Source organism: Delphinus delphis, chromosome 1 (assembly GCF_949987515.2).
Source record: "Delphinus delphis chromosome 1, mDelDel1.2, whole genome shotgun sequence".
NCBI lineage: Eukaryota > Metazoa > Chordata > Mammalia > Artiodactyla > Delphinidae > Delphinus > Delphinus delphis.
Window position 1 is genome coordinate 64964497 of NC_082683.1, and position 12629 is coordinate 64977125.

Consider the following 12629-nt stretch of genomic DNA (forward strand, 5'->3'; position numbering starts at 1 on the left):
ATTCTTTTGAATGTAGATATCCAGTTTTCCTAGTAACATTAGCTGAAAAAAACTCTCCTTCCCCCTCTGAATAGTCTTATATGTAAGCATTTATTTTAGGGCTGTCTATTCTTTTCCAGGTCTATATGTCTGTCCTTATACCAGTGCCACACTGTTTTGATTACTGTAGCTTTGTATTAAGTTTTGAAATCAGGAAATGTGAGTGTTCCAACTTGGTTGCTCTGTTTCAAGATTATTTTGATAATTAATAATAAAATATTTTAAAGTACAACCCAAGCAGAGTTTATGTGTTTGTAAACTGTATGTGTTAAGTATGAAGATTTATGCCAATGGCCACATTTATATTTTAAGCCTGACCTGTCCTGAGCTCTAGACTTGGAACTGCCTGACATCTCCACCATGCTTCTCAATATTAACAAGTCAAAAACACAGTTTTAAATCTCTTCTTTGAAATTTGTTTCTACTGGTTTCCATATCTTAGTAAATAGCATCACACATTTTTACTCTTATTTTACCATTGCTCCCCACCCCACCCCCCACCATATTCCATCCCTCAAGTCCTATTGGCTTTTCCTTCCAAACATCTCCCCAATCTGACCACATCCATCCTTATTACTGTGTCCAAGTTACAGTCATTATGTCCCCCCCAACCCCCTGACCCAATCTATTCTATTCACAGAAGTCAGGAAGTCTGAGAAAAGATGAATTCTGGAATCTTACGTTTAAGACGTTTGTCCAAGTATTCTAGGATTAATCTGAACATTTGAACTACTGCAAGAATTAAAGATCCAAATGCTAGGGATCCAGTGTGATATCTGGGCAAAGATAAAATGAGAATAAAAGTTAAAATATTTTTACTATTAACTAAAAGGATGTTAGTTAATTTTTATTGGTAAAAGGGATCTGCAGAAGGATTGATAGGAAAGAGCTTCTTATACTCTCTTATTCAGATTGACAAAGGTCTTCATAGAGGATTTTAAACCATAGACATCCATTTTGCACTTCATCTATGAAAATGATACCAATAGCCTGTCATCTTATGATGATTTTATGTTTGAGCTGAGCAATGAAGAAACACAGACAAGTTAGTCCTTAATCTTTAATTTGGTGCCCTCCCCTACCTCTTCTCTCCAGTAACCTTTTAGAAGGATATTCGCCTGGGTAGGGATTATAAAACTGTGGCTATAAAACCAGACAAAGCCAGTGGACATCTATGAATCTTGAATTATACCTCTGACCTCAAGTACTTTGCCACTTGAATTATAAACACACTAAACATAACTGGGAAGATAGGTGTAGGTTTCAGTGTGAAACTTACCTTATGGCTCGTCCAAATGCAGTAAAAAGAGGATATGGTGGGATGTCATCAGGTTTTTTCAAGGCCCAGTAATAAGAAGCAAAGGCACCAGCAAGGGCACACTGACCCAATGCAATGACAAAATTTATAAGCCAGAGAAAGACAAATAGATTGAATATCTGGAAGGTAGTGATATATTGATGGTACAGGGTCGCTCCACCATAGAAAGCAAAACGACACTGAGCCCCAGGGCAAGCTTTGGCAATTTCAGTTGTATTAAAAATCTGCACTCAGGAAAAAAAAAAAAAAACACGAATAATATAATATTAAGTGCTATTCCAAGATAACACCTTCCTTGCCTTCTCTTGTGTGGCCCCCAATTGCATATCTTGCTTTTTTCCTATTAGCTTCTGCTGTTATTTCTATTTTCTATAATATCACTTTATACAATTCTTTAATGAGCTCTGGAAAGTACCTCATTTTTCCATCGTATGTTCATCAGTCTGCATCCACTATAATTTCACATTTATTAGTGTTGTTGTTGACTGTGCCTGCTTCTTAGGTGTATGACAGGACAAGTGAGCTCAGGAAATAGCAGTGCCTTCTCTCTATTCTGCCTACCGTTTTCAGTGCTCTCCTGCTAACACCCGACCCACCCTCCCCTTCTCTACAGTGATCCTCATCAATGCACATGGTCTCTATTTCAGGATGATTCCTACCACTACTGCTAGATGAAATACAGTAGAGTTCTGTATTGCAGTAAATGAAAGAGTTTATTTTACTTACCTCTGGATTACAGGTTTTATTTTCATGTTTACATTGCCCCTCTGGGGCTATGACTTTGTATATAGGTACCCCTGATGTAGCCAAGTAACTGAGTGAACTCTATTAAGGATAAATTATTTGCTGGTAGATTGAATGTAAATGGACAAGAAAGTAATGCAAATAACTCAAAAGTCCACTGAAAGATTAATTTCAAAAAACTAATCTTTTAACAATTCATTCATTTTCAGAACCAGAGTAATATAATGTGGGTCAGCTCCACTGAGCGGCCCCTTAAAAACAGTGAAATATAAAAAGATTTTTTTACGTATTACAAAGGAGGAGTGAGGAGTACCACATGTGAAGACAAAATAAAACAAAATATACCATGTGACCTATCTGAGGGGAAATTCAATTGGTACACTGAAACATTTTTAGAGCTTAGCAATCATAATCTCCATCATCATCACCATCATCATCATCATATCAATTATATCTTTAGGATGTTCCTAGTCTTTCCCGGATGGAAACAGACAAACTCCTAGCTCCTGAATAGTAGTGTGTACCTGAGGTTTGAAGGAGTCAATTACCAAAGGATACACTGCTATCACAGCCCAGTAGGAAATGCAGATTGAGAGTAAAATGAAAGTTAAAACTGGATAAATTAAGGTAGTAGGGATGTATCCAATGGCTCTAAAATAAAACAAATATTTGAAACTGAAAATGATCCAGTTATAATTTCTCAATTAAAATTTTATCTGTTAGAACTAGAAATAAGCCTTTGACTGAATTCATTCCAAGAACAGTGGTAATAACCATCAACTCTTTTTTGCTGATGTATCCTTAGTTGGTTTTAAAATTTTATTTATTCATGTTTAGTAAGTTAGAGGCATTCTTTCAATGCTCATGTTTGATTCCTGCCAAAAGTTCCCCAAACCTTCTCCTCTTTGGTTATTTCTGACTGACGCATAAATATTTGATGCATTATAATCATGGTATTTCTCCCTTTTCCTTAGACTTTTAAAATTAGAGAGGACCTTGAAGATCATCTGATCAAATGGGAGAATCCATTCCTAATTTAAGAATCCCTTCTGAACTATCTTCAAAACATGTTCATTAGTCTCTGGTGATCTCATTGAGTGAAAGGAACTTACTTTTATATGACACAGCTTATTCTATTTTCTTAACAACCAAAGTATTAGAAAGTCCTTCCTTATCTGCCTGCATGTAATTCACATCCACTACCTTCTGGAGAAGAAAGGACCACCTTTTCCATACAGCAACCCTTCAAGCAACTCATTATTCTTTTATTCTCCAGGGTAATAATTATTTTGATATTTCCTCCTAAGATATGGTTTCTAAAATATTCATACCCTAATTGCCCTATAATCTTTTCAGCATATGATACTGAATTAACCCTATGCTATTTGATATAGCCACTGAGAACTATGATGGAACTATTTCCACTCCTAATGCACTGACACATTTTAGATTCATTTTTGTATTTGTTACCTTCGCCACCTCACTATTTGGGCTATGCTATTCTCTCTTTTCCCCAGACACTGCTGTTCAGTGAATTATTAAGCATCCCTATGTTTACCCTGTATTCTCATGCACATTTATTCCAGTTCTTATTTTCCCTTGAAAAAAATTATTAACCAGTCACAGTAGTAATTGCCCTTTAACACACACACACACACACACACACACACACACACACACATTTAGAGGCATAGCAGCGGGATAACTGAATTGTACAGTATCATATTATTTAAGAAATAACCCAGCAAATCAGTAGTTTTCAGTGGCTAATGATAGGGCTTCAGTTATTTTGGGAAGGACAGAGTTTAATTTAACAAACTGCTTGTTAACTATTTCAAACACTGGCTTTAGGTGGCACTATTATTATTATAGATGATGATTTTGTTAAAACAATCCTCAAAGACTATTTAAAATAATTTGGTCCTTGGCCATTAACACCTCAGTTTCCATCATTCTAAATAGAGAACATGACCTATTGGCTTTGTAATAACACTTTCCTTGCTGTTTCCATGCATTATTCAAAAGTTTAAAGTATTATCCTCAAGTGACCTTTTGGAATAGTTTAGAAACTGTAGGTCTTATTACCTCACAACATGAATTTTATGAAAAACTGTGTATTCTGTAGCATTTTATTCTTTCTTTCTTTCTTTCTTTCTTTCTTTTGCGGTACGCAGGCCTCTCACTGTTGTGGCCTTTCCTGTTGCGGAGCACAGGCTTCGGATGCGCAGGCTCAGTGGCCATGGCTCACGGGCCCAGCCGCTCCGCGGCATGTGGAATCTTCCCAGACCGGGGCACGAACCCGTGTCCCCTGCATCGGCAGGCGGACTCTCAACCACTGCGCCACCAGGGAAGCCCCTATTCTGTAGCATTTTAAAATAAAAATGGCTCTGGGTATAAAATGTTCCTGAATTGAGAGCTGTAGTTACAAAATATACAGTCTGGTAGTGCTAGGACCAATTATTCTGTCTACTGGCAAGTTTTGTTATTTATACAAAACTAGCAAGAGCACATAATTGGCTTTATAGAATTATGGTGATTTAAAGTTCTGCAAATGATCTCAAACATTAATATTAACATATGACTCAGTATGGGAATAATATAACATAACTAACTTTTATATAGCACTTTATCACTTACTTTCACATAAGTTATCCTCCTAACATATATTTGGTGTTTAAAAAAAAGTGCTAGTGCATAGAATACATGAGTTTTAGCTTTATTTTACCCTATGATAATTGAGGTTTGGGGATTTTGAAAGATTTGTTAGCATGAAGTTTTTAATACGTGGCAGAGTCTGAACTTGAACAAGTCTTCTTGAATGGAAAGCAGATTTAACAAGCCATCTTAAAGGGAAAATAGTCTGGGGCATCTACAAATAAGCAGTGATCGATATGACTGATAGATATACAGTATATGAGTTTCTCCATCAAGGCCTTACTTGCTCCCCTCCTTCAGCAGGGCAATGGAGATGCGGATTCGGTCCCTGAGGAAGATCAGCATGAGGATGATGAACACTTCAAGGATGCAGAGTATTATCACTTTAAACGGGGGGGGGAAAAAAAATAGTGTGCGATTCAAATCAATCCCAAAAGCAAACTTTCTCTGCAAAAGTTAGAACTGATCTTCATGATTATTTCTACCAATTCTGACACTTCATAATTTAAGCAGTGCTACCTCTCCAAAAATGCCAGTTTTAGAAATTCACTTTCAAAACCTCCCAGAAATGCTAAAAAAATGTAGATTAAAACTTTTAGCTAGAGTTTAAACAACTCAGTTGGACAGGCTTCATTTTATCTATGGAAACATTTCACACCATTTGTAGAAATGAGAAAATAGGCATGGAAGAAAGGAAGGGCTGCTTTAGGCAACTCTATTTTAGATGTTTTCACTTTCACTCCTTTGAGTAAGAGAATCATTACAGAAGAAAATTTCTGGACTGCCTCCCCACTCACAGTGCCTCTTAATTAATTGATCTTGCTGATGGACGGGGTGGGTTCTGAGATGCCACATTTTAAGTTTCACACGCCACCTATCATGGCTGCCATTGATGAAATCAGAGTGTAAACCCAACCCAAGTTGTGTAATAAAAGTCTCAGAATTAGAATTAAGGGAATCTAGTTAGTTTTGAATTGAAGTGTATAAATCTCTTGAACTAAGAGTTATATACATTTAATAAACTGTGTAAAAACCATCTTTATGTGAAGTAAGTGAACCTGCAAAGAAAGAATAAAATGTATATGTGTAAAGAAAGAGAGCAAGTGGAGGAAATCTTGGCTCCTTTTTGGCTTTTTGTTTCCTGGATCCACATACACTTGAAAGTCCAGCTGCTTTTCTGCTACTTTGAGTTTGGTGAGACACTTCTATATTCTTAGAATAAATACCCCTGCCTTGCCTCCAGCTTGTTCCTTTGTTTCTTTTTACTTAAAGCCAAACAGTCCTAATTACTATATTTCCTCAATTCTAAGACATACCTTCAATTTAGTAATATCCTTTCAGGAAAAGTAAAGAAATCCTTTATTAAATGTCTATTCATTGATTATAAAATGCATCCTGACCTCAGAGATGTTAAAAAGTGAAAAGGTATGGATCCTAAATTAAGGAAATATAGTACTGCTAATAACAAAATCTGAAATTATAAAAGAAACTTAATGGAAAGTTAAATTAAATTCCTACCCATGAAAGAATCCGTTCTAACGTTCTTGCTAGATAGTTATTCCGCTCATGTCTGAACACTTCCAGCAATAGGGCACTCATTATTTCATTCTATTGTCATACCACTGAGATTCGGATAATACATCCCACTTCAGTTAGTATCTCCAAGTAAGTAGAAATCAGTTAACCCAGAGATGTGAGAGGATCTTAGGAAGGTGTCATCTCGCTACTACATCTTCTTTTAGTTAAACGATGTATTTATGTTTTTATGCAAATTTGATTCTCTTAAAACTAAACTGAGTCCAAAATTGTGGAGTATAGCCATATTAACCTAAAATCACTATCTTCTTTGGACAAACTTAAGAATATGAAATATATCAGTCACTTTATGTTCTGAAATTGCATTGAAAAAGAACATTGCATATTAAATTTGTACCTTTACAAAATTACATATTTTAAATGGTTATATTAGAGAAATTTAACTGTCTTTTGAATTTATATATTATATTCCCTCCTTTTGTTTGAGCAAGAGCAAACAATAGAAACATATTTTTTGAGCCCCTAGAGAGAAGCTGGTATAAATCTAACTTTACCAAGGAGGCTGGGATAATTAATAGAAATGAGAATAGAACCATCTCCTAACACAATCCAAGACTCATAAAAATTATACATTTTGCATGTATAACTGCATATTTTTAGTGTTTCTGTCAATTAGTATAATTTCATACGTATACCCTTGTCTCTGGTGCCCAGGATTTCATCAAACACAGAGCAAGTAATCAATTAATGTCTGATAAATGCGTTGTGAAAGCTAACACTCATTTGAGGAGAGATAAGTATTGCTAGACTTGAAAATAAAAGCAAGCCCTGTTTTCTCCTCAAAGTACCTCTCAACTTCTCCAATGGCAGATTCTGATCATCTCAATGATTTTTGTGTTGAAGGTCCTTAAGAGACAGCAGCAGGATGACCATAGAACCTGTAACTAAGATCCATCTGAGAGTAAAACTAGAGGTTTCAATACATAATGGATGAGATTTGTCATCTTTAGATATGACAGATGACAGTAAGTGGACTGCTGAGGAGATATGGAATCACTCAAATTCAGAAAAAGTAATGAGGATTTAAGTTCTAAGACACCTGATTTTTATAGTTAAAAAAATGGCTATCAATGAAGTTCTTCTGAAACATATTTGAAAAAATAATGTGTTATGTGAAGGGAATTAGCTGCGTGAGGGCTAGAAATGGGAACCCAAAGAGCAAGAATTTGGCATTTTGATCTAGTACTATCCAAGGAACACAGAAAAACTGAATTTGGCAGACAAAAGAATCTGGTGGGGGCTTCTGTGCAGCAGGACTAGCTCATCAAGCTTGGCATAAGCCTTAAGAAAACATCTCTCAAGACTATCCAAGGGTCTCTGCCAAAAACACTTTCTCACTAGCGATCTGATTCCCCATATGCCTTGACCCCAGGAAAGCAGTGTCCTAGGTGGTATATATGTCTGTATTCTGGTCACAGAGAGAGTACCCTAATAGTTTTAACGAATAAAAAGGCACTCTGGTGACATGTTGTGAGCCTGTCCCTGATGACTTTTGGGTGAAGTGGCAAAATTAAGTTTTCAGATTTATGGTGATGGGATCCATGCTGGAATCATGATACTCTCCAAGATACTGCCCCCCTCTTAGGCTACCTCTGGGCTCCTTACCAGGCATCCTCAAACTTGTCTTCCCTGGCTCTCTAACTTCAACAACATATGAAGATGAAATATTTTTAAAGCACCATGTAATTACAGATCATCTTTAAAATCTTGAATAAATAACATGAATCTCTGTAAAGTGCAAGGACTAGTATAATAAAACCATTCTAGAAATATAGGATTGAAGCCATCTCTGAAATCATCTAGCTTTTAAAATATTTGTTAATATTACCCTTAACTAACTCAATCTAAATAAACATTTCAAAAATGTAAATTTCTTTTCAGTTATTTATTATTCCAATTCTATAACAGGTTGTTTAAAAGTCCTGCTATGAAAAATTTGTTGCTTTTTTTTTTCCTTTTTCTATTTTTAAAAACAAGTTTGAAAAATCAAGCATTTTTTTCCTTTTAAAATACCTTTCTTGGATATCAGATTAATGGCTATAAACGTCTATATCCAACCCATTTTAAGTTGAAGGCAAATAGCTTGAGATCATTGTAAAGTAACATTTTCCTAGATTATATAATAAATTCCCCTCAATGACTTTTCCATTTATTGTACCTAGTATTATTATAGACACACTTATTTTAATGACATTAGCAATAAGTATATTTTAACAAGTTATACCAACCCAAATTTTCCTTTACACAAAAAGATGCTTTCTTGTTATTACAATTTTAACAAACAAGTTTTTAAAATCCACTCACTAAATGCGAACCATGTTTGTTTCAGTTGAAAGTACATGCTTATATCAGTCTGAATCCCGATGTGAAATACAGTTAAGTGAGCATTTGGCTGTCCCTGAAGATTGCTGTATTCCCGGTAACAGTGCCATATTCCTTGAAAAGGAGAGAAAAGTAGACTAATATAAAATGCTATTTTCTGAAATATAAGCTATACACTTATAACACATATCTACATGAAATTGATCAGCATGGTCATTTTTACAAAGGAAGATTCATATTTCAAATTAAATATTTTATGTGTATCTAATAGTCTAAATGTGCTACTGTATTCAGTATAAATGTTTTCAGTATTTGTTTGGATGACTGTGGCAACATCTGGCTTTAAATGACCTTTTAAATAGAAACAACCTTAATGTCCATCAATAGCGATTGGTTAAAAAAATTATGGTATATTTGTACAGTAGAATACTGCATTTCCATATAAAGAGGAGAAAGTCTAGTGTTAGTGAATGATCACCACATGTTTTGTTAAGTGGAAAAAAGTACAAAATGATATAAAAATATGCTATAATTCATATAAGAAGTAAGAACTATATATATTTTCTTATACACACGTAAAGTATCTCTGGCAGGATACATAGAAATACAATCTTTTTTGCTTCCAGGGAGGGAAACTTGGTGACTAAGGAGTAGAATGAGAAGGAAAATTTTCACTGTATAAACTTTTTATCTTTTAACATATAATCTATTTAAAAAGCAAATTTAAAAAATCATTTAAGTTGAAAATAGCCTTGTGAAATCTTTTCGATGGTGAAGGAATGTCTTGATGGAACTGTCTAAAAGCATATTCTTATCAAAGATTGTGTCCAGGAAAGGCAAACATGGACTTACTGTATTTTCCCCAAGACTCTGTGTTTCGAACTGTATATGACTTTTCACATGGTCTAGATAAAGTGGGAGTAGAAAACAGAGTTAAGAGGCCTATTTATTTTAATGACCCATGAGTCTGGATTAGGTCCGTTGGATATGTTCTAGCAATAATGAGGAAAATAGCTTTTAAAACCTCTAACTGTAAACTAACCGTTTTTTTTCCTAGATACAAGGTGAGAGGGTATGGCCCATGGAAAGACAAAAAACTAAATTAGAAAGGACAGTTGTTTCTCAAAGAAATATAAGATAAATCCCTTCCTTTTAGGCATTGCTTTCCCTGTGAATTTTTAAAAATTCCTTTAAAAATGCTTTATGGAATATTTGATACATACAAAATTATATGTAAGGCAGATGTTGGTTTTAAAGCATACAGTAAAATAAACACATATGAATGTATCACCTATCTTAAGATTTTATCATCCTAATTTTGCTCTAATTACACAAAATAAAAATTTTTCTTCTACCTGAGATTTTCATCCTATCATACCTACTGCCTCTCCCTGCCAAAGAACAATTATTCTGAATCCTGTGCTTATTATTCTCTTATTTTAGCAGAAAGATACGTTGAAATATCTCCTTAAGGGGTATTTATATGCCATAAAGTTTTATTATTTATTGATTTATTATTAATTCTCATAGTTCTATGACTTTTGAGGCTATTATTAGATGTTTAGAATTAGTATATCTTTTTAGTAAACTGTATCCTTTATATCCCTAGCAATGCTTTTCATTCCAAAATCTATTTTGTCTGATATTATTATGGCTACTGCAGCTTTCTTTTGGTTAATGATTGCTAGTATATTTTTATCTATCCCTTCACTTTGAAACTTCCAATTTCCTTATGTTTTGTGTAACTTATGTAAATAGCACAGCTCCAATTTGTATATTTATATCTTAATCTGACCTGACAATCTCTGTATTCTAAACGATGAGCTTAATAAATTTATATTTAATGTATTGCTATACTTATTTTTCAACCTTCTTACTTTTTGCTCTTCCTGTTCCACTTTGTATCTGTACTTCTTTTCTTCCAATTCTTGTCCTTTAAAAATTGATCAGTTTTTGTTTGTTTATATTCTATTTTCCCCCTCTACTGGTCAGAGATGTCTTCTCTGTTTTTAGAATAAATTACCCTTGAAAATTGACTATGTGTACTTACTAACCAAGTCTAAAGTCAACACAAGGAAATACAAGAAACTTAGATTACTCAGTAATCACCCCAGTCTGATTATTCCTCTGTATTTTACTTATGTACAGTTAGACCTCAAAAAATTGGATATTATCATTATTTTATACAAAGGTTGTTAAGCTCTACCTACACATTTACCAATTCATTTTCTTTGCTCATCATTCTTTCTTGCATCTCATACATTTTTGTGGAATCATTTTCCTTCTTGAAGTAGGCATCCCTTTAGTATATGTCTATTTGTAAACTCTGGTTTTTACTTATCTTAAAATATCTTTATGTTACTCTTATTCTTGAAAGATAGTTTTGCTGGGTGTACAGCTGTAGGTTGACTGTTATTTTTTCTTAGCTCTTTGAAGGTATTATTCTAATTCTTTTGTTGTTGTCAAAAAGTCTGCTTCAGGGACTTCCCTGGTGGCACAGTGGTTAAGAATCCACCTGCCAATGAAGGGGACACGGGTTTGATCCCTGGTCTGGGAAGATCCCACATGCCACGCAGCAACTAAGCCCATGCACCACAACTACTGAGCCTGCGCTCTAGAGCCCGCGAGCCACAACTACTGAGCCCACATGCCACAACTACTGAAGCCTGCGCACCTAGAGCCCATGCTCCGAAACAAGAGAAGCCACTGCAATAAAGAGTAGCCCACGTTCAACGCCAACTAGAGAAAGCCCACACGCAGCAACGAAGACTCAATGCAGCCAAAAATAAAAAGAAATTTAAAATTTTATAATTTTAAAAAAAGTCTGCTTCAGCCTAATTGTTCCTTTTTATATGATCTGTCTTTTCTCTCCAGTTGTTTTAAGTCTTTTGTCTTTGGTCTTCTGAAGTTTCACAACAATTTCTTTCTTTTACATCATTAATTTCTTGCTCTCTAATGGGTCGTTCCAAACAGTATACAAGCATGTTGTTCTTTCTCACATCTTAAAGAATAAAACAAAAGATATTCTACTTTTGACACTCTTTGACACTCTTCCACCAATCCACTGCCCAATTACTCCCCACTGCAATAAAACTCTCCAAAATAGCCATCTATGTTGTCTATCTGCAGTTCCTCTCCTCCCATCCTCTTTCAATCCACTCTAACCAGACTTTTTTTTCTCATTATTCTACCAAAACTGCCCTCATCAGATTACCAGTGATCTCATCACATTTCTAAATCCAAGGCCTAGTCTCAGTTTCTCAATTCTCATCTTTCTTGACCTATCAGCCCCATTTGACATGGTTTATCATGCCCTCCGCTTTTGTTGTTGTTGTTGCTGCTTTTTAACTTGGCTTCTATAACATCACCTGCTTTTAGTTTTCAAAAAAACCTGTTTTTCCTCAGGTGTCTTTGCTGGTCCCTTCTCTTCTCCCTGACCTCTTAATGTTGGAGGACCTCTGAACTCAGTCTTTGGTCGACATCTCTATGTATACCTATTTTTTTGGGTAATCTCAGCGAGTCTCATGGCTCTAGTGTTCCTGACTCCTAACTATATTTCTTTAGGCTAACTCTCTCTTTCTAACTCCAGACTATATATTCAACTGCCTGCTTGCCATCTCCACTTTAATGCCTAATAAACATCTCAAACTCAACATGTTCAAAATTACACTTCTGATCAATCCCCTTTCTAAACCAAAAGGTTTAGAACCTTGCTCCACTCAAACCTTCCCTATGTCAGTTGATGTCAACTCCATCTCTCCAGTTGCTTGGATTAAAACCTTAGAAGTCATTCTTGACTCCTGACACTCTCTTATGAACTGCATTCAATCCATCAGGAAATTCGGTTGGTTCTACATTAAAAACCTATATGCCCATCCTTATTGCTACCACCTTGGTCTGAGCTTCCCTCATTTGGCACATGAATTACTGTAGTAACCTATTCAGTGATCTCATT

At 35.1% G+C, this 12629-nt stretch overlaps 1 protein-coding gene across 2 annotated transcripts in view; it reads right to left on the reverse strand.

Annotated features, from left to right (window-relative positions):
• The window catches only part of SLC44A5 (solute carrier family 44 member 5), a 379083-nt gene that overhangs the window by 25785 nt on the left and 340669 nt on the right, over positions 1–12629 (reverse strand). For both annotated transcript variants that reach the window (XM_060023840.1, XM_060023841.1), the window contains exons 11-16: positions 8657–8788; positions 5040–5139; positions 2660–2752; positions 2084–2171; positions 1319–1581; positions 721–815 (exon numbers count right to left, since the gene is read on the reverse strand). In XM_060023840.1, coding sequence (XP_059879823.1) covers positions 721–815; positions 1319–1581; positions 2084–2171; positions 2660–2752; positions 5040–5139; positions 8657–8788 — 771 coding nt within the window. The remainder of the gene's footprint in view (positions 1–720; positions 816–1318; positions 1582–2083; positions 2172–2659; positions 2753–5039; positions 5140–8656; positions 8789–12629) is intronic.